At 43.6% G+C, this 22,744-nt stretch overlaps 1 protein-coding gene across 5 annotated transcripts in view; it reads left to right on the top strand.

Moving 5' to 3' along the window:
* The window catches only part of LOC118391155 (cytospin-B-like), a 162,819-nt gene that overhangs the window by 92,241 nt on the left and 47,834 nt on the right, over window positions 1-22,744 (top strand). For all 5 annotated transcript variants that reach the window (XM_035782241.2, XM_035782243.2, XM_052457871.1 and 2 more), the window contains 8 exons: window positions 1,287-2,818; window positions 7,376-7,583; window positions 11,253-11,326; window positions 11,460-11,635; window positions 16,290-16,486; window positions 18,903-19,009; window positions 19,903-19,975; window positions 20,212-20,356. In XM_035782241.2, the coding sequence (XP_035638134.1) occupies window positions 1,287-2,818; window positions 7,376-7,583; window positions 11,253-11,326; window positions 11,460-11,635; window positions 16,290-16,486; window positions 18,903-19,009; window positions 19,903-19,975; window positions 20,212-20,356 (2,512 nt within the window). The remainder of the gene's footprint in view (window positions 1-1,286; window positions 2,819-7,375; window positions 7,584-11,252; window positions 11,327-11,459; window positions 11,636-16,289; window positions 16,487-18,902; window positions 19,010-19,902; window positions 19,976-20,211; window positions 20,357-22,744) is intronic.

The following is a 22,744-nucleotide window of genomic DNA, read 5'->3' as shown; positions in this document are numbered from 1 at the left end:
TATTTTTTATAGATTTGACATTTAATGTTTTACTGGAACTATTTGTTGTTTTATTGTGATTTTATTTATGAAAAGAAAGTGTCCAGCGTCCTTGCTATATATATATATATATGTGTGTTTGTGTGTGTGTGTGTGTCATTTTTATTTTTGCAAGCTGAGCAATTTATGATTGTGTTGTTGTAAAAAGAAAGCACACCGAGTTCCGAGCTCCTTGCTTTATATAGAAGCATAGTTGAGTGCTGATAAAGTAAGTTAGGTCTCTGACTCCTTTCTCTGTGGTCCTGGCCTCAGAAACACTCTCCTTTGCATCCACAGAACCCCACTTTAAGAATGCTAAACCACGCTGTGCCCCTGAGATTGTCTGAGGCTTGGCAGGCTTGGCAGGCACAGCCAGCCCGTACAAAGGGGTGATAGTCCCTGCAAAGTGCCCATCAATGGAGAAGTGCTTTAAGAGCCCAGAGGGGTGTAGGATTTCCATTCCAAATGAGCCCAGACTATTTGTTTGTGAGTGTGTGTTTGTTTGTAGGTGTGGATGTGAGCCAACGTGCCAGTGTATCTTGAATGTTTTGTGTGTGTGTGAGTGTGGATGTGTGTGTTGTTTATGGGGTTATACAGAATCCTGGTCTATCTCTTCTTGCCCAGGCTGTGCAGTAGTCTGTGCCCTCTGGAGTTGATGGCAGTCAGTCTAGTGTGTCATCAACACAGCGCTCTTTTTGTGTCTGTCCACTGACTGGGCTGCTTTGTGCTGGAACGTTCCATGTGTCCCGGACCATTCCTGGTCATCCCTGGCAACAAGAACCCCCTGTGTCTGTGTTGCTGTTTGCTGATAATTTTAAAACAAACAATAAAAGCCTTTCAGATGGCGCCCTGCTCACGCGGGCGATGAATCAGTAAAAGCTCTTCGTATTTGAGAGAGAGAGGTCTGGAAAGCCATCCGGGGCCTGTGGACCCACTGGAATGCTATTAGGCGGAGGAAGCCTTCAATGGCCACAGTAACACAGACACAGTGCCAACCAGCCAGCCATTCAGCCATCAAAACAAATAAATGATATATGAATATTGTTGAATGATTGACCCCTGTTGATGACAATTGCAACACCTGATGATGACAATTGCAACAACATATTATCACTGCATCACAATAGAGCTTCAGTCTGAGTGGGAAATTGTTTCTATTGAATGGTAAGGACATTATAGGCATTAGTCCAAAGCATTACCACTTTACTAGTGGCCTTTCAAAAAGAAAGCAGCAGACTCTGAATGTGTGTTTTGATCATCTTGTTCAGGTGTCCAATCAGGATCCAAGAAGTCTGGTATCCCTGCCCCCAGGGAGATTCCTCCCACCATGACCCGGGACCGTGTGTCGCTGAGGGACCAGCTGCGGACCTCCACGACCAAGAAGATGGTCCCCAGCGCCAGCACCTCCAGCCTGGCCACCCTGGCAGCCAAGCACCAGCGTGGCTCCACCACCACAAAACCCAGGGTGGACGCCGAGGGCTCGGAGAGAGGCTTCATGGAGTGCCAGGTGAAGGAGCTTATGGCCGAGGCCAAAGCCAAAGAGTTTGAGATCAGCAAGCTGAGGATAGAGCTGCAGCGCTGCCGGGGGAAAGCCTCGTTGTCTTCATCCCCCTCGCCTCACAACACCCCCTCCACCCCACCTGAGGGTGCCCCCGATCAAGGCCAAGGTCTATCCCAGCAGGCCACTGATGCCCAGGCCCTGGTGGGGGAGCTGAGGGAGAAGAACGGGAAGTTCCAGAGGGAGCTGGCGGCTCTGAGGGAGGAGAACCAGGCCCTGAAGGAGAAGCTTCTCTCCCTGGAAACTTTGCCTGCCTCTCCTCTGTCCAACAACACTACCACCACCACCAGCCCCTCCAAGCCCTCCGTCAACGGCCTCCCCTCAGAAAACAACACTAGTCCCCGAGCCAAGTCACCCACACCCAGCCCGCTCAAAACCTCAGTCTCCTCCGGCAGTGACATCACCAAGGGCTCGCCCTCTCCGGACTCCTCAGAGTTTGAGAAGATCCCGTCGCAGTCTGACTCAGTGAGCAGCAGTGGTGTAGGGGTGGGGAAGGGTCCGGGTCGCGATCCCTCAGTGGAGAGCCTGACGGAGCAGATCCAGAAGATGGAGGAAAGTCAGCACAGCACGGCAGAGGAGCTCCAGGCAACACTACAGGAGCTGGCCGACCAACAGCAGGTGATTCAGGAGCTGACGGCTGAGAATGAGCGCCTGGCCGAGAAGAAGGGCCTCCTACAGACGTCGCTGCAGCAGCAGAGGGAGAGGGTAGAGTTGCTGGCCCAGAAGAATGAGGCCCTGGCCGGGAAGCTGCAGGACGAGTCCCGGGCAGCTGAGCTGGAGCAGCGCTACACTGACCTGGTGGAGAGCTCTCACTCAGAGAGGGAGAAGCTGGTGGACATCCAGCAGCAGCTGACGGGGAGCCTGAGGACCCTGGAAGAGGAGCACCAGGAAACCCAGGGGCAGGTGAGGTCCCTCAGGCAGGAGAGGGATGACCTCCAGGGCCGGCTGGAGAAGGAGGTGGAGGCCGGGGGTGAGATGACGCGGGAGGCTGAGGAACATAGGGCTGCAACGGATGCCCTGAGGGTGGAGAACGGACGGCTCAAAGCCCAGGTGGACCTAGAGAGACAGAAGGTTGGGGAGCTGAAGGCCATGCAGAGTGCTGGGGACAGCACAGAGCTGCAGAGGCTGCTGAAGGCGGCCCATTCTGAGAGAGACAGACTGGAGGGGGAGGTAACAGAGCTACGCCAGGAGCTGCTACAGGCCCAGACTGACACTGAACACGCACAGGGACTGCTGTCCAAGGTGGGTGGTACACCAAGCCATATTGAATAGAATAGAGTAGAAACTTTATTACTCACCAAGGTGGGTGGAATACCAATTTGCATCTCATCCTCGAGCAGTCGGGGTGAGAAATGGGTGCGAGGCGGGGTTCTGTGGGGTTATTTAAGATACTCTTTAGGTAGGGTTTCAGATGTTTTCGGAAGATGGGCAGGGACTTTCTTGCCCTAGCTTTAGGGGGAAGCTGGTTCCACCAATAGGGTGCCAGGACAGAGCTTTGACTGGGCTGAGCGGGAGCTGCCCTCCCGTAGGGGTGGGAGTGCCAAGAGACCAGAGGATGCAGAACGAAGTGCTCGGGTTGGGGAGTAGGGTTTGAGCATAGCCTGAAGGTAAGGAGGGGCAGTTCCTCTTGCTGCTCCGTAGGCAAGCACCATGGTCTTGTAGTGGATACAAGCTTCCTACACAATACCTCATCTGCCGTGATGGTTTGAATTAGGACAAATATTGTATTGCTAATGAAGACAGGCTTTGTGGCTTTAGTTCAGCACTTTCCCTCACCACTCTCCAACGTATGAACTCATGTTCTATGAAATTGTTTTCATCTGCTTATAGGATCAGAGAGCTTGAGTGAGCAGTGGTTTTCCCCCACAACACCACACGTCAGCAGCCTGGGCTGTGTGGGTTTAGGGTACCTTCTGTGGTTGTTGATGTGAACACGGGGTGTGTCCTAGTCAGCTGCCTCTGACTGATGTCATAACTATTTGACTCTACGCTGGGGTGGTCCAGTCAGGGCAGACCTGGGTTCATACAGTATTTGTTTTCTTTCAAATACTTTTGCCCCGTTTCTTTGAGCCTGCCTGTTGCAATGGAACCAATGGAATAGTCCCAAATGTTGAAATGCTGACCATCTGGCACACGTTGAATCAAACATTAAAACTATTTGAAAGAAAATAAATCCTATCTGAACCCTGGCAGGTCAAGTCGAGTGACATATGACTCAGGCTTCTGGCTCCTGACAAACGGGTGTGAGGGCGAGGCCGGTAAATAATGACTTCAGTCACTAACGTCATGCTCTACATACTGTAAGAAGACGTGCTGTGGAGAATGCATTGTGTCATCAATATCTTTTTTTAATACAATACATCATGCCTGGGAGCTTTCACAGTATGTGACCCAGTAACCCAGCATGTATTGTAGCCTATGATGGAGCTGTATAGATGTAGGATCTTCATTTCAAATCAAATCGAATTTCATTAATCACATGGTTCGTAAACAACAGGTGTAGACTAACAGTGAAATGCTTACTTAGGGCCCAACAATGCAGAGAGAAAGAAAATAGAAAAAGTATAGAAATAATTAAATAATACAAGTAATAATAAATACACAATGAATAACAATAACTTGGCTATATCCAAAGGGTACCAGTACCATGTCGATATGCAGGGGTACGAGGACATTGAGGTATATATGTAAATATCCAGTGCATTCGGAAAGTACATTAGGTTTTTACAAATTTTTGCAACTGAAATATCACATTTACATAAATATTCAGGCCCTTTACTCAATACTTTGTTGAAGCACTTTTGGTATCGATCACAGTCTTCTTCTTGTGTATGACGATATAAGCTTTGCACAAGCTTTGCACACCTGTATTTGTGGAGTTTCTCCCATTCTTCTCTGCAGATCCTCACAAGCTCTGTCAGGTTGTATGGGGAGCATTGCTGCACAAATTTGAACATAAAGTGGAAAAAGTCAAGGGGTCTGAATACTTTCCGAATGCACTGTAACTAAGATTAAGTGACAGGTAATAAACAGTAGTAGCAGCGTATGTGAAGACTCAAAAAAAGTTAGTGCAAAAAAGGTCAATGCAGATAGTCTGGGTAGCTATTTGGATAACTATTTAACTAACTATTTAGCAGTCTTATGCCTTCGGGGTAGAAGCTTTTCAGAGTCCTGTTGGTTCCAGACTTGGTGTGTTGGTATTGCTTGCCGTGCGGTAGTAGAGAAAACAGTCTATGATTTGGGTGGCTGGTGTCTTTGACAATTTTTAGGTCCTTCCTCTGACACCACCTGGTATAGAGGTCTGAATGGCAGGACACTCTGTAGCGCCTTGTGATTGGATGCCAAGCAGTTGCCATACCAACGTGGTGATGCAGCACGTCAAGATTCTCTCAATGGTGCAGCTGTAGAACTTTCTGAGGATCTGAGGACCCATGCCAAATCTTTTAAATCTCCTGAGGGAGAAGAGGTGTTGTCGTGCCCTCTTCACAACTGTGTTGGTGTGTGGACCATGATAGGTCCTTAGTGATGTGGACACCAAGGAACAGTGGACACCTGCTCCAGTACAGCCCCTTCAATGTGAATGAGGGTGTGCTCGGCCCTCCGTTTCCTGTAGTCCACAATCAGCTCCTTTGTCTTGCTGACGTTGAGGGAGAGGTTGTTGTCCTGGCACCACACTGCCAGGTCATTGACCTCCTCTCAAAAGACACTGGGAGACAAATTTACCTTTCAGCAGGACAATTGCCTAAAACACAAGGCCAAATATACACTGGAGTTGCTTACCAAGACAACCTTGAATGTTCCTGAGTGGCCTAATTACAGTTTTGAGTTAAATCAGCTTGAAAATGTATGGAAAGACTGGAAAATGGCTGTCTACCAATGATCAACAACCAACTTAACAGAGCTTGAATACTTTTTTAAATGATAATGTGTGAATATTGTATGTACAATCCAGGTATGTAAAGCTCTTAGAGACTTATCCAGAAAGATTCACAGCTGTAATCGCTACCAAAGCTGATTCTATCATGTATTGACTCAGGGTGTTGTAACACTTATCTAATTAAGATATATTAGTGGGGGTTTTTCCATTAATTAAAACATATTGTATTTTGTATAGATCATTGACAAAAAATGACATTTAAATCCATTTTAATTCCACTTTGTAACGCAACAAAATTAGAAATAAGTCAAGGGTTGTGAGTTCTTTCTGAAGAAACTGTATATTATCCATGTCCTTGTTCAGCCACTACTCTGAGAAACACAGTATATTACAGTTATTCAGGTCCCGTTGATACAGTAGGATAGTCTCGAACAGAGCTCGTCCAGTTGGTTCTCCAGTGTTTGTACGGTCGCCAATTGAATTCAGGGTAGAGGCGGTTTATGTACTCGTCGACATAGTTTCATCAGGTAGCCCTCACGTTGACCTCTCTTGCGCCGCCTTTTTCGAGTCTCGGGACTAGGGTCTGGTCCAGAGTGAGCATTATGTCCTGCGCCTCTGACTCATTGAAGTAGAAATCTACATCCAAATTGAGGTTAGTGATCACTGTTCTTATGTCAAGAAGCTCTTTTCGGTCATTGGAAACGATGGCGGAAACTTTAGGTACAAAAAAACACACACAATGATAGGGTTGGTCAAGAGCCCGATAAACGGCTGCTTTCCATTGCAGTGCCATTTTAGATCATTTGAGCCAGTTTGCTACAGTAGGAATAATCCTGCAGCAACAGGAAATGTGAATTATTATGTGGATTATAATCAATTTACATTTTTCTAGGGGTTGATAGATTTTTTCAAGTCTGAAATTGAAAAGTGGAAATTACAAACTTAAAGCCTCAAATACACTAGAAGTTAAACATTTCCTGCATTGCAAGTTCTCCTGCAACAGGATGATGAAATGAAGATGCTACATCTGTAGTAGGGAATGCATGGGTGATTGAGGTTACTGTCAATAGTGTATCAGGAAGTGTATTACCTGCAGCAGTAGACAGGGGCTCGAGACACTAAACTGTAAAATCAATGATTCATCATCACCTTTTTACCCAGCAGCCATTTACACTGTAGTGTAGGCTATGCTATCAAATTGGCTTTAGAGGAGTTCCTACTAAACTCTTGTGCCAATGAGTCTCTGTGGACACTGGCAGGGCTGACGTCCAACAGCTTTTAACAGCTTTTTATCTTTTACTACGTCAGACTACAATAGAGTATTAGCAGTTACAGTCAGAGTGTCATACAGATCTAAGGCTGTGGTTACAATAAGGGATGTGTCACTGTCAGTTATGCTAAGTGATACGCACACATGCCCAGACTTGAGGACGTCTGGTGGTTTAGATGTGTTAATGGTTAAGTAACCCTTAATTATCTAGTGATTAGGCGAAGATTTATGAATTAACTGTCTAATACAATCACAAAACTTCTGAGGACATGGAATGATAAATGAAGTACAATAGGCCTAATTCTGTCGAACCTCTGCAGTCACACCTGCTTTATGTAAAGGCCTTTTGTATTCTCCTTTCATCTTTAATGTAAAGGTAACAGGTACATGAACGGACATTGAAAAAGAGGGTACACTGTCACTACAGACACAGGGCCATCTTATGGTGGCAGCCAACAGGACACCTGTAGAAAGAGACCTGTTGAAGGATGTTTGGACTAACCAATCAGGCCATCTCTTCAATGGCTCTATGTGTGATAACCAATCAGGTCATCTCTTACTATGTCTCGCCATGTGACTAACCAATCAGGTCATCTCTTACTATGTCTCGCCATGTGACTAACCAATCAGATCATCTCTTACTATGTCCCAGGCTGAGGCTGAGTGCAAGCGGGTGGCAGAGCGAGCCGTAAGGCTTGAGGAAGCGCTGAGTGGCCAGGTCAGTGCACTGGAGAAGGGGGGGCAGCAGGCCGACAGCCAAATCAAGGACCTGAAGGAGACCATCTTTGAGCTGGAGGACCAGGTGGAGCAGCAGAGAGCCGTCCACCTCCACACCAACCAGACCATCCTGGACCTAGAGCGTACGTTCCCTAATTAGTGTATACAGTGGGGCAAAAAAGTATTTAGTCAGCCACCAATTGTGCAAGTTCTCCCACTTAAAAAGATGAGAGAGGCCTATAATTTTCATCATAGGTACACTTCAACTATGACAGACAAAATTAGGAGAAAAAATCCAGAAAATCACATTGTAGGATTTTTTATGAATTTATTTGCAAATTATGGTGGAAAATAAGTATTTGGTCACCTACAAACAAGCAAGATTTCTGGCTCTCACAGACCTGTAACTTCTTCTTTAAGAGGATCCTCTGTCCTCCACTCGTTACCTGTATTAATGGCACCTGTTGCCTACCATCAGTAACACACTACGCCGCCAGGGACTCAAATCCTGCAGTGCCAGACGTGTCCCCCTGCTTAAACCAGTACATGTCCAGGCCCATCTGAAGTTTGCTAGAGAGCATTTGGATGATCCAGAAGAAGATTAGGAGAATGTCATATGGTCAGATGAAACCAAAATATAACTTTTTTGGTAAAAACTCAACTCGTCGTGTTTGGAGGACAAAGAATGCTGAGTTGCATCCAAAGAACACCATACCTACTGTGAAGCATGGGGGTGGAAACATCATGCTTTGGGGCTGTTTTTCTGCAAAGGGACCAGGACGACTGATCCGTGTAAAGGAAAGAATGAATGGGGCCATGTATAGTGATATTTTGAGTGAAAACCTCCTTCCATCAGCAAGGGCATTGAAGATGAAACGTGGCTGGGTCTTTCAGCATGACAATGATCCCAAACACACCGAATGAGAATAAGGAGTATTTGAAGTAAGAAGCATTTCAAGGTCCTGGAGTGGCCTAGCCAGTCTCCAGATCTCAACCCCATAGAAAATCTTTGGAGGGAGTTGAAAGTCCGTGTTGCCCATCAACAGCCCCAAAACATCACTGCTCTAGAGGAGATCTGCATGGAGGAATGGGCCAAAATACCAGCAACAGTGTGTGGGAAACTTGTGAAGACTTACAGAAAACGTTTGACCTCTGTCATTACCAACAAAGGGTATATAACAAAGTATTGAGATAAACTTTTGTTATTGACCAAATACTTACTTTCCACCATCATTTGCAAATAAATTCATAAAAAATCCTACAATGTGATTTTCAGTTGTTTTTTTAAATGTTGTCTGTCATAGTTGAATTGTACCTATGATGAAAATTACAGGCCTCTCTCATCTTTTTAAGTGGGAGAATTTGCACAATTGGTGGCTGACTAAATACTTTTTTGCCCCACTGTATATCACCAGTCTTCTACTACTCTACCCCCTCCATCCTGGACCTGGAGAGTACAACTGTCATCAACTGTCCTCAAACTAACCTCAGGGGTTTTTACTTATTACAGAAGCACAGCACTCCTTAAACACATAGGGCCGGTTTCCCGGATCAAGATTAAGCCAACACCTGGACTAAATAGCATGTGCTCAAAATATTAAAAAATGTCCAGGAATGGGCTTATTCAGAGTACATCACCAGTGTGGCTCTGTTTGAGGGGAGCAGGAAGGTCTCTCGGCTGGGGCTGACAAATTGGAGCTGCTATCTGAAGAACCAGATCTACTGCTGAGCTCCACTACATTGACAGATACAGATGTCTGAGTACTGGCCTGGCAGGGCTTTCCACTGATTCACTGTGACCTTACAGGTTGGCTGGCTGGCTTCTGGCTAGCTGGTTAGGTCTATTAGAGGCTCTCTCCCACTGAGCCCTTAATGCTACTCTATTCTACATGCAGATTGTCTCCCTACCATGATCCTCAGCACAGCAGACAGACAGACAGACAGACAGACAGACAGACAGACAGACAGACAGACAGACAGACAGACAGACAGACAGACAGACAGACAGACGCAGGCAGTTCTATCCCGGCTTTATTACGAGCACATCTATCTCTGTCCTACAGACCTGTTTGTGCAGTTTAGTAAAAAACAATGTTAGAACTAAATATGTGTAGCGGTCAGTATGCATTGTTTGAGTTATTTTATTTGGTTAAATCAAATCAAATATTATTGGTCACATACACATGGTTAGCAGATGTTAATGTGAGTGTAGCGAAATGCTTGTGCTTCTAGTTCCAACAGTGCAGTAATATCTAACAAGTAATCTAAAAATTCCCCAACAACTACATAATACACACAAATCTAAAGGGGTGAATGAGAATATGTATATTTGAAGTCAGACGTTTACATACTCCTTAAATACAGTTTTTCACAATTCCTGACATTTAATCCGAGTAAAAATGCCCTGTCTTAGGTCAGTTAGGATCACCACTTTATTTTAAGGATGTGAAATGTCAGAATAATAGTAGAGAGAATGATTTATTTCATTTTTATTTCTTTCATCACATTCCCAGTCAGTCAGAAGTTTACATACACTCAATTAGTATATGGTAGCATTGCCTTTAAATTGTTTCACGTGGGTCAAACGAGCAGTGGCTTCTTTCTTGCTGATTGGCCTTTCAGGTTATGTCGATATAGGACTCGTTTTACTGTGGATATAGATACTTTTGTACCTGTTTCCTCCAGCATCTTCACAAGGTCATTTGCTGTTATTCTGGGATTGATATACACTTTTCGCACCAAAGTGCGTTCATCTCTAGGAGACCGAACGCATCTCCTTTCTGAGCGGTATGACGCTGGATGGTCCCATGGTGTTTATACTTGCTCACTATTGTTTATACAGATGAACGTGGTACCTTCAGGTGTTTGGAAATTGCTCCCAAGGTTGAACCAGACTTGTGGAGGTCTACAATTTATTTTCTGAGGTCTTGGCTGATTTCTTTTGATTTTCCCATGATCTCAAGGAAAGATGTACTGAGTTCGAAGGTAGGCTTCCACCTTCTCCACTTCTGTCCCTTCGATGTGGATAAGGGGATGCTCCCTCTGCTGTTTCCTGAAGTCCACGATCATCTCCTTTGTTTTGTTGACGTTGAGTGAGAGGTTGTTTTCCTGACACCACACTCCGAGTGCCCTCACCTCCTGCCTGTAGGCCGTCTCGTTGTTGTTGATGATCAGGCCCACCACTGTTGTGTCGTCTGCAAACTTGATAATTGAGTTGGAGGCGTACATGGCCAATGCAGTCGTGGGTGAACAGGGAGTACAGGAGAGGGCTGAGCACACACCCTTGTGGGGTCCCAGTGTTTAGGGTCAGCGAAGTAGAGATGTTGTACACTCATTGCATATATCCATGGTGAGACTAGCGACATGTTTGTTTAAGTATGAGGTATGGATATAGCAATGCAGATTTAACTGATGACAATAAGCATAATAACCAAATAATGAGAAACACGATTTGAATGGATATATGCAATGAGTGTACAAAACATTAGTAACACCTTCCTAATATTAAGTTGCACCCCCTTTTTCCATCAGAACAGCTGATTGAAGTGGATTTGACATGTGACATCAATAAGGGATCATAGCTTTCACCTGGTCAGTCTATGTCATGGAAAGAGCAGGTGTTCTTAATGTTTTGTACACTCAGTGTAGTAGCCATGTAGTACCACTAATATAAGAGGCAGTGTTAGATGTACTGTACACATTAATCAGACTAAGATATGGCTGCAGTTCCTCCACTTGTGATATGCACCTCTCATGGATGTATTCTGTGGTTGCTGTTTTCAAAGTAATGGCATATTTGTCTTTCTTTATAGACCAACTCAAGAAGCTGGAGGAGCAGAAGTCGGAAGTGGAGAGGCAGCTGAAGATCTTGAGTAAACAGATGAAGGTAGGAGTGATCTGACTGTTAGTGGTTTTATACTTTCGGGTGCTTTGCTGGTGGTTAAGATGGTCAAGGTTTGTCACTGCTATGATGTGAAGACAATCATAATGCTCATGGTATACTGTGTGTGTGTGTTCAGGATGAGACGGAGGAGTGGCGGCGGTTCCAGGCAGACCTCCAGACAGCCGTGGTGGTGGCCAACGACATCAAGGTAGAGGCCCAGCAGGAGATTCGCTCTCTGAGGAGGAGGTTACAGGAGGAGCAGGGGCGCAGCGCCAAGCTCTCATCAGACCTGGAGCTGCAGAAGGGAGTCAAGTATGTACCGTATGGCTGGGAGGGTTTAGTACATTCAGCAGGGCAATTCAATTATGGTCCTCGGGGGCCGAAAAACACTTCTGGTTTTTGTTTCTACCTGATATTTGCATTTACTCATCTCATGTCCCAGGTCTAAATCCATCCCTGATTAGAAGGGAAGAATGAAACCCAGAAGTGTAATTGACCTTAAGGGGCCAGATTTGAAAAGACCTAAAGTATACCTCCTGTACTCATCCCTCGCGCCTCTATCCAACATCCAATCTCTTATCCCTTTACTTAGCCTTTCCCCTCTCGCTCCCTCTCAGCACTGGGCCCTATCTACTCTGTCCTGGAGCTGCTGCTACTCTTGGGCTTGCCATATCCCACTGATTGTGCGTGTGTTCAATATTGTGGTCAGTATCATATAGGATGCCGTATGGGAGGCTACAGGGAGCAGAGCTGGAAGAAACATTTTGAATTTCAATATGCCATTAATCGGTTCCCTTTTAAGAGGCTTCCCCAAAAATTCAGATTTGACGTCACGTTACCTTGCCTGCCAATATTTGCTAAAAGAGGATTGGCAGGCAGTCCCCTCCTGCAGTATCTATGTCTGTCCATCTGGTTCCTGCTGCAATATTCTGACTGCTCTACTAGTCTGTCTACCACTCACCACCACCAACTGTAACACAATGGGCTAGCAGTGGACCCTAGCACTTCACTGAGACAAGCTGCGCTGTCTGAATAGTGTAGCACTAATATAGTGGTCTAAGCTCTACCTAGAAAGGCTGCTGCCGAGATAGCACTGACAGCAGCACAAAACTTTTTGAGTCAGTTCTCGTCAAAATGTAAATTGAGACAGACACTTTAGGAGCCATAACATAAATCCTCTGTTGTGTTTCATGTGGCTACCTGTACACCACGGGTGGGCGACATATAGCCCGCAGGCCAGATCCGGCTCGCGAGCCCGTTCAATCTGACCCGGGGTAGGTTTGAGTAAAACAAATATAATTTGGGGCGACTGTTGAACGTCTAAACTATGTAGAAAGTATGTTGAAATTATAATGGACTTATACGTGTTCAAATGACGACCATCTCTCCCGATGTTGCCCTCAAGACTAAATGATTGCCCACCCCTGCTGTAAAATATGACCTGTTGTGCCAGGGACGTGATTGGTCGGTGTGTTGATGAAAGCTCAGCCCATTGGTCCTGTGTCTCCTGTGCAGTGACAGTGGCAGTGACAGTATGATGAGAGGCAAATAAGGCCAGTATTGTTAATGCTATACATACAGCGCTCATCAGATAGTTTCTAATATAGCCTGCCTGACATAAAACATGTAAACGTGTAAATTATAACGTAAAGAAGAATGCAGTACTTTACTTTCCCCGTACGTACCTGCGACGTACCAGACCAGAAGCTACCCTCCTCCCTGAGATCGTTTGATCTCTCAAGGATGTCCCTCTCTCAGACATGGTTCCTTATAGAAAGCCCAGGTGAGTCCACTGCACTGCGAGCTCGATGAATGCTGCCTTTAGAGGGAATGCTACTGCTGATCTAGAACTTCTGACTTTCCTTCCTGCACTGCTTCCGCTGCTTCTCACTGATTGTCTGTCTGGTTCGCTGACTTGCTGACTGACAGCTGCACAAACTATTAGTAGTCTGTGTCCTTTCATTTGGGTGGGCTGGGGTTTGCTTTGCTTAATTTCCACTGTAAAAAAAACCCTGCTACTAAACATTTATTATGGTACTTGGCGCCACCTGCTGTTCTTTTGAATCAATCCTTTACCTAGCCTCTTGGTTCCTCTGGAGAATTGTCTTGTAGTATGACATGGAATGATTTATTTGTACTCATGCTATCACTGCTTGATCAAATAAACAACATTTGGTCTGTATAGCATTGTATACTGATCTCAGACATGTGGAAGAAACTCAGATCAGATTTTGACTTCATTAGCCAGTTAAGAGATGCATGGTGAGAGAGAGAGAAGAACAGACAGAGGACAGAGCCTTAACTGCAGTGTCTTTAGAAAAAGACTGTTGTGACTACATACAGTATAATTGTCCAATGCAAGTACATAGCTTTTTAAGAGGGTATATTTCCTATTTATTGCAATTCATGTTGTCTCTGTGTTTCGGTCTTGTTTTTCAGACTCGGGGCTGGAGCCAGTTTTGATACCAAGACTGCAGTAGAGGGGCGGTAAAAAAGTCCACCCACATAACATCAGGACCCTCTGAAGACAGACTGACAGTATTATTGTACACAGTTGCTTTGATCGGTATTACCATACAAACTTTTCCATCATCTGGTATGTCATTCTGATGAGTTTATTAGCCAGGTTGATTGACCAGTACAGATGCAATATTTGCCCCAGACAGAGAGACAGAGTCAGACTGTAGTTTACTGTTAGTTTACTTTCTCCGAGAGATCTTTCAAAAATTCTGTACACATTTTTATCTCTATTGTTTGCAATGTTTTCAGTGGTATTTGTTTTTGGGAAGCTCTACTCTCTATCTGTCAAGAGATGATCTGATATGATAGGAGGAGTTTTTTGCTTTTAGACACTTCAATTGCCTTAGTGTGTATTAAATTGCCTTAGTGAACTAAGTAACTAACTAACTACACTTACTCAATGTGTTGCTAAATATTTTGAGAATTAGACACATTTTTTGTTTAGTTCTCTGAGGGTTGACTGAAACCAAAACAGTCTGCTTATCCACTGGAAACTGCCAGCTATTACTATGAGTCAGATTCATGTTGTAAGTTAGGTTTCATTACTAAATTATGGGCCAAATACAACTTTGAAAAGCCAAACAGTCAAACTTTTCAAGTTATTTTTGTTGGTCAGAGTTGGTTTTATTGGTCTTTTGGTAGATTACTGTTCTAATACTCATTTTGTTCAAGTTTCCTATCAGTTCTGCACCTGTGGTTATTATTATGATCCGTTTCTTCTAACTGACCGTTTGGAATATCTATTACTTAAAAAAGCTTGGATGATATATATTTTTTTAATTATGGTAATAACCAAAATCAGTTCACTTTAAGTGTGTGAGATTAGTCATGGCTACAAAAAATGTGTCATGTGCTCTGGTGTTCAGAATGTGAATCTGATAATATGTTGTGATAATTGACCACTAGATGGCGATATTTAACAGAATATCAAGAGTGTTAAAGTATCAAGAACCTGCACTGGTCAGTGGTCCTAGGTTGTGTGTGTAATCATCTGGCTACTGTTTAAGTTCAGCTCACCAGTTTGAGTTCTGCCTCCAGACAACAACACTGAATCACAGACAGTATATTATTACATTATCACTGATAATTATCACGTCATCACTAATAATGTCCACAAAGGAAGGCCGCTGTGCATTTAAGCCATAAGGGTAATCAACTGCTGATCACTGCCCAATTCAGTCCTTACTGCCTCAGACTTACAGCCGTGCCTAAAACTCACAATTTCAAAATGTCCTGTATAGTATCTCTTAACCATTATATTTCACTCTGAACTTCAGCAGGCTATATCAACAAAATATATTTTGAATGCTTTATCACTCATTTTGAAGTCATTTTAATTTATTTAACCTTTATTTAACTAGGAAAAGCCCATTGAGACCCAGAGTCTCTTTTTCAAAGGAGACCTGGCCAACAAGGCAGCAACAATCGATACATGACATAATTAAACATACAACAATACAATACAACAACACGATCCAGCCTAAAAAAACAAACCCCATCAGGTCAAATAAAAAGCCTCTAGTTTCTGAGTACTGCTACAGGGTAAACGTTGGATCACTGAAGTGATGCTGGTGTTGTGACACCCATTACAAATGTATAATGACCAACTGCCATCCTGTAAACCTCAGGTTATAATGACTATTATTACCGAGTAACAGGACTATTCAGTGGATGCAGTCATACAAAAGCCATAGTACTCGACCAGAAACAGACAGACGTGCTAGTAATGTTTAACTGTGAGTACTGTCGATATTGCCAAAGAAAGACCACCTTATCATAAGACATATATGGTGGTAACTGTGTGGTGATTATACCTTTTCTGTGAACTGCTCAATAGTTCAACAAGTGAATGTGCAACTGTTTAATTTAACTTTAAGGTTCAATCTTATTGAGACAGATCAAATATACAATGCTGTTTATTTAGAGAAATACCGGTAGTCAATGTAAGGTGTTTGTCCATTTGTTTAAACTTTTTTTATTTAATCTTTGGAAAGTCAATAAATGAAATGACTCTAGTCCCAACTTTGTCTGCGTGTGTTTGTTTGAGTTCATTCTCTTTGGGAGTTCTACTTCCTCCTCACCAGATTCCTTACTTCAGTTCTATTCTCACCCCTTCCCCATCCATCCATCTGTGACAATACTCTATCACTTACTCACTCACTCAGGCTTTGTCCAATGTCCATAAGATATGGATGGAGTGAACTTTGTACCTTTTTTTATTTGCACTTTTGGGTGTTAGAACCAGCTATTGACTGTTCCATCATCTGAAGCGTGAACTGTACATACTCGTACACAATATGCTTCTGATCAGTTGTGCAAATATTAATGTTCTGATAAAAATCCCTGGTAAGGTATATATAGCCTCTCACTGTAAAAGCACTTCTACCTGCTATGTGTTGTGCCATAATGTATACTGTGAGCATCTCTTCCCCTTTGTCTTTCTCAGGTCGTTGCATGATGACTCTGAGAGTTTCTCAGATGCAGATGGCAGTCCTCACTGGTGTGGCATCTCCATAACCCAGACCACCCAGAACCAGTCCACCTTCTCGCCCATTAACACCAACGGCAACCCTGCCTCCTCCCCCTCAGAGCCCGGAGCCACCGTCAAAACCCTCATCAAGTCTTTTGACACAGCTGTACAGAGTAAGCACAGAACATCCCTCCTTCTCACTCCTCCACACAAGCCCGGCAGACCTGGGTTAAAATATTATTTGTTTTCTTTCAAAGTTATTTGAGTATTTGACTGCACCTCCCTGGGTTGCCAGGTAGGGGGTGGGGTGGTTGGACTATTCCATTGGTTCCAATGCACCAGGCAAGTTCAGTCAAGCACAGTCCTCTTTACAGATATCATACCTGACTTGTCTGCACAATAGGAGAACAGCTGGCAGCCTGTCTGTCTGCTTAAGATAGATCTATCATGTTTATACAGTGCAGGCATGTATGGTCACCTATGGTATGCTCTGCTGTCCATGTGACTGTATTGATTGTATAGCTCACTCTAATATATCTACTGCTGTACATATAATTTTTTGTATAATTTTAGATGTATACAGTATAAGAATAGATTGCATTTGGATTACCGATACAGTGTTATTTGGGTTGTTCATTGAATTCGTTTTGACATTCCTTGATTTCTTGTTTTCGTTTTTTATTATTTGCGTACTTGTTCGACATTTTACTGCACTGTTAGGTGCTAATAACACAAACATTTAGCTGCACCCGCTATAACATCTGCTAAACTGTGTACGTGACCAATACACTTTTATTTGATTTGAAAGGAAAGGAATAGGAGGTGTGATTACTCTATAGACTGGCCACAGACATTCCTGAGAAAGATGTTTGTTTTGGAGCGATCTGCTGTCTCGTGTATCATCAAGGAGATAAACTCAGCAAAAAACATGTGTAAATATTTGTATGAACAACAACAACTGAGACATAAACTGAACAAGTTCCACAGAAATTGAATAATATGTCCCTGAACAAAGGGGGGGTCAAAATCAAAAGTAACAGTCAGTATCTGGTGTGGCCACCAGCTGCATTAAGTACTTCAGTGCATCTCCTCCTCATTCTCTGCACCAGATTTGCCAGTTCTTGCTGTGAGATGTTACCCCACTCTTCCACCAAGGCACCAGCAAGTTCCCGGACATTTCTGGGGGGAATAGCCGTAGCCCTCACCCTCTGATCCATCAAGTCCCAGACGTGCTAAATGGGATTGAGATCCGGGCTCTTCGCTGGCCGCGGCAGAACACTGACATTCCTGTCTTGCAAGAAATCACACACAGAACGAGCAGTATGGCTGGTGGTCATGTCAGGATGAGCCTGCAGGAAGAGTACCACATGAGAGAGGAGGGAAGAGAGGTCTTCCCTGTAACGCACAGCGTTGAGATTGCCTGCAATGACAACAAGCTCAGTCCGATGATGCTGTGACACACCAGACCATGACGGACCCTCAACCTCCAACTCGATCCCGCTCCAGAGTACAGGTCTCGGTGTAACGCTCATTCCTTTGACGATAAACGCTAATCTGACCATCACCCCTGGTGAGACAAAACCGTGACTCGTCGGTGAAGAGCACTTTTTGCCAATCATGTCTGGTCCAGCGACGGTGGGTTTGTGCCCATAGGCAACGTTGTTGCCGGTGATGTCTGGTGAGGACCTGCCTTACAACAGGCCTACAAGCCCTCAGTCCAGCCTCTCTCAGCCTATTGTGAACAGTCTGAGCACTGATGGAAGGATTGTGCGTTCCTGGTGTAACTCGTTGATGTTTGCATCCTGTACCTATCCCGCAAGTGTAATGTTCGGATGTATCGATCCTGTGCAGGTGTTGTTACACATGGTCTGCCACTGCGAGGACAATCAGCAGTCCGTTCTGTCTCACTGTAGCGCTGTCTTAGGCGTCTCACAGTACGGACATTTCAATTTATTTCCCTGGCCACATCTGCAGTCTTCATGCCTCCTTGCAGCATGCCTAAGGAACGTTCACGCAGATGAGCAGGGACCCTGGGCATCTTTCTTTTGGTGTTTTTCAGAGTCAGTAGAAAGGCCTCTTTAGTGTCCTAAGTTTTCATAACTGTGACCTTAATTGCCTACCGTGCTAACGACCGTTCCACAGGTGCATGTTCATTAATTGTTTATGGTTCATTTAACAAGCATGGGAAATAGTGTTTAAACCCTTTACAATGAAGATCTATGAAGTTATTTGGATTTTTACGAATTGTCTTTGAAAGACAGGGTCCTGAAAAAGGGCCGTTTCTTTTTTTGCTGAGTTTAAGAATGAAAATTGTGGCCCGTAAATTACGCAGGATGTCAGGCCGAGGGGATGGCTGCTGAGGGGAAACTTTCCTGGTTTAGCAGCAGTGATAGAGAAGAAACCCTTGCCTGTTACATCATAGCTTAAACAGCCTAACCTTAAAGGTCTAATTGCTTAACGGGGTAAGCAGATACAGTGATAGGACTCCATGGAACATCACCATGGAATACGGTATACAATGAATCTCTTTCAATTTCCAATTAAATAGCTGTCCGTGGCTAATGCACACTCATGTGTTGGGCCTTGCAGATGGACTTGGTCCTGGACACACGGTACAGATGTACTCCTCACCTAGAAGCCCTCTGAGTGGGATCCCTGTCCGCACAGCACCCGCAGCTGCTGTCTCCCCCATCCAGGTACAGTACAGGCCCTCTTCAATATGGACTACAACAGGGTTACCCAGTAGGGGTAGAGATAAAATACTGCAAAATCACCATGAAATCAGCTCAAAGTTATTTTAATTAGGGAAATTGTCACAAACATCGGATAGGTGCAGTGAAATGTGTTGTTTTACAGGGTCAGCCATAGTAGTGCGGCCCCCCTGGAGCAAATTAGGGCTAAGTGCCTTGCTCAAGGGCACATCAACCGATTTTCACATAGTCGGCTCAGGTATTCGAAACAGCAACCTTTCGGATATTGGCCCAACACTCTAACTGCTAAGCTACCTGCCGCCTCTAAATAGAGAAATAAAAAGAAAATAATAATAATAATAATGTAAATAAAGAAACATATGTGATCGTATCCCAATGTAATCAAGGTTTGAAATCAATTTGCAGTGAACAAATTATTTATACTATGTTCCGACCCACAAATTGTGGACCCTTGTATTAAAATATCAACCAATCTGTTATTGGGCTCCTAAGTGGCGCAGTGGTCTAAGGCACTGCATCTCAGTGCTAGAGGTGTCAATACAGACCCTGGTTCAATTCCAGGCTGTATCACAACCGGCCGTGATTGGGAGTCTCGTAGAGCGGGGCACAATTGGCCAGTGTCGTCTGGGTTTGGCTGGGGTAGGCCGTCATTGTAAAATAAGAATTTGTTCTTCACTGACTTGCCTAGTTATATATACCTTTTTTTATCTGTTTATTACCAACTTAAATGTATAAAGCTTTTGTAAAGCCTTTTAAATACATTATAACCATTACTAATAATGTAAAGTGTTACAAGTTTGGTTGTCACTTTTTTTTATCCTCATGTGTGTAGGACATGAATAGGACATAATATTAATTTTTAGTTTTTGTTTCTGTAGAGGCAATCGTCTATCAAACCGCTCTCAAAGACACTGGAGAAAAGGATTAACCATGGAGAGTTCTCTCATTCAGGTACGTGACACTGTAGAGAGAGCAAGTATAAAAGCACAGATACTGTATATATATAACTTTGTAAAACACCAATTAGATCAAAACGCTTCTTTATCATTGAAACCAACCCATTCTGGCATCTTGCCTTCATCAGCACATTTGACTAACTACAAACAGTCACAACAGTCACATCCTTTGCACATCCTCCTTCCCCCTCTACCTCCCCGTCCCTGGTTCCTGATTCCTGTGTTTCCCAGATAAGTATGGGGGCTCTGGGGATGAGCTGAAGCACAGCAGCCTTATGAGGAAGAGTCCTTCCCTGGAGTCAGTCATCAAGTCCCCAGCAACCTTCAGCAGCCGCAGCCACTCCATGAGCTACAACAAGAACAACAGCAAGCTCAGGTGTGCCCTCCTCACTGCACATTTAGAGAAAGAGCCCACACAACTACAGTGATCACAGAAACATACACACATGTATCACTTGTAACATCACACATCATCACCGGTTCATACACATACAGTAGATCAGGGGTTCCCAACTTTTCCTGGGGGGGTCGCGGGACCTTTCATGATTTGAGGGGTAAACAAACTATTATTATTTGGATTTTTGATTTTTTTTAGCACCTTTCTATAAACCGATCAATAACGACACATAACCCTGCGATGCTTTAGGCTAGAAACAAGAGGTAAACTGCCTGAGGTAGACGTGATTGCACATGGGGAGATCTTTGGTTTGTCTCTATGACATTCAGAAGCTGAGCTATGACCTAGTCAATAAATATTACATTTTTTACTTTGCTTGAGAAGTAATGTTATCAAATGTGTGACTGTCGCTATCAATTCACTTTCTGTTCATATACATTCTAATATTTGGTAGTGGAATAACATTTGGGGAAATCCGGTCTTGACTTTGTATTCCTTATCAAAAATTATTATTATTATTATCATTAAACAGCCTATCTAAAATATGTCTTGTAACGAGTCTTGTTAAACTATGTAGAATGGCTTCAAAACAACACATTTCCCTAGGCCCCTTAAATTAAACAAAATCAAGTGTGACATACAAATGTGAAAAAGAGGGCCCTGGGGAATAAAATGTTGGGAACACTTGCACTAGATGCTGTGTTTCCGTTGCAGTCATTTTGCTGTGGCGCTGCGCCATGGGAAAATCGTTGCCTCCATGCCCCAAAAATAAGGAACATGAAAAAATATTTCTGCCACGGTGCACGAAAAACCGGACGCCCCATAGTAGAATAGCTTATCTATTTACCTATTCTGGTGACATAAAGTGGTTTCTGTGAGAGGTACAGTCGGGGGGGTGTTACCCCGGGTGGTAGGTACGTTACCCTATATTCACTGTTTATGCAAGTCCTTTGGTACATAAAATGAATCAATATCAGCCTAACTAGTTAAAATATCACATTTGATTAGCTATATGCATGGTCCAATGTTAAAATAATAACATTTTTTATATATTTTCTCATTTAACCTTTATTTAACTAGGCAAGTCAGTTAATAAGAACAAATTCTTATTTACAATGATGGCCAAACCCTAACCGGACGACTCTGGGCCAATTGTGCGTGGCCCTAGGGGACTCTCAATCACAGCCGGTTGTGATACAGCCTGGAATCGAACCAGGGTCTGTAGTGACACCTCTAGCACTGAGATGCAGTGCCTTAGACCGCTGCACCACTCGGGAGCCCCAAATAATGTTATTGGGCTCATTTCTGGAGGTGGAAAGTACCTTTTAGGTGGTATCAGCTACACATTTTTTTTCCAGAGGAAACACTGAGTAGATGACACATGCAGATACACACCCACAAACTTTCATACATATTCATACTGAGAGATCTTAACAGTCATGCACTTGGTGTTAGTCATACTATTCACTATTAGATCAGTAACAAGCTGGCAGCGTGTTGATCATACTGTATCTATCACCGAATTGCCCCAGTTTTTACTGACTGTTACATCCTAAATGGCACCCTATTCCCTATATTGTGCACTACTTTTTTTTCAAAAATTGAGCACTATATAGGGAATATGGTGCCATTTGGGACATACACACTGACGGAAACCCATGGTTTGATACTGAGAATCCCGAGAGCCTTCTGTTTTGGTGCGCTAGTAGACACAGTAGAAGTAAACTTGGAAGAGATGAGTCAGAGAGAAATGTTAAATAAACAGCAGATTACATTTGTTGTGACTACCGAACTCAAGATTCATTAAGCATAATAAGTCTCCATTCAGACCTCTTTCTGTTTTCTCACACCCAGCCATCAAACAATACTTTAAAACCATTTAAATATAATACATTGGAAGGTTGTGCAGGACTATGGTACATGAAGGAACCAATCTTTCTGTTCAGACTGTTAGAGTATGTATCTGGTCAATATGTCAGTGTATTATGTTTGTTGTTTATAACAGTGTGTTATATGTGAAAATGGGATTGTATTATACATTGAATTTGAATGTTTATGGAATCTTGGAAGATTAGTCCAAATGAGGACTAAATTAAAATAAATTAATAATAAAATCAAAATCTCTCAAAAACAATCACTTCAATACAGGAGATACATCGGATATGTTTACGGTCACATAGTTTTTCATTGTTTATCTAGAGCTAATGACAAACATGCATAATTCATGTGTGTGTGTGTGTGTGTGTGTGTGTGTGTGTGTGTGTGTGTGTGTGTGTGTGTGTGTGTGTGTGTGTGTGTTGTGTGTGTGTGTGCCTGCGTGTGTGCTAATGCCTGCGTGCATGCCTGCGTGCGTATGCCTGTGTGCGT

This window comes from Oncorhynchus keta, chromosome 12 (genome assembly GCF_023373465.1).
Source record: "Oncorhynchus keta strain PuntledgeMale-10-30-2019 chromosome 12, Oket_V2, whole genome shotgun sequence".
In the NCBI taxonomy this organism is placed as follows: Eukaryota; Metazoa; Chordata; class Actinopteri; order Salmoniformes; family Salmonidae; genus Oncorhynchus; species Oncorhynchus keta.
The sequence above is the reverse complement of the archived record's forward strand: the minus strand, read 5'-3'. Positions and strand labels throughout refer to the sequence as shown.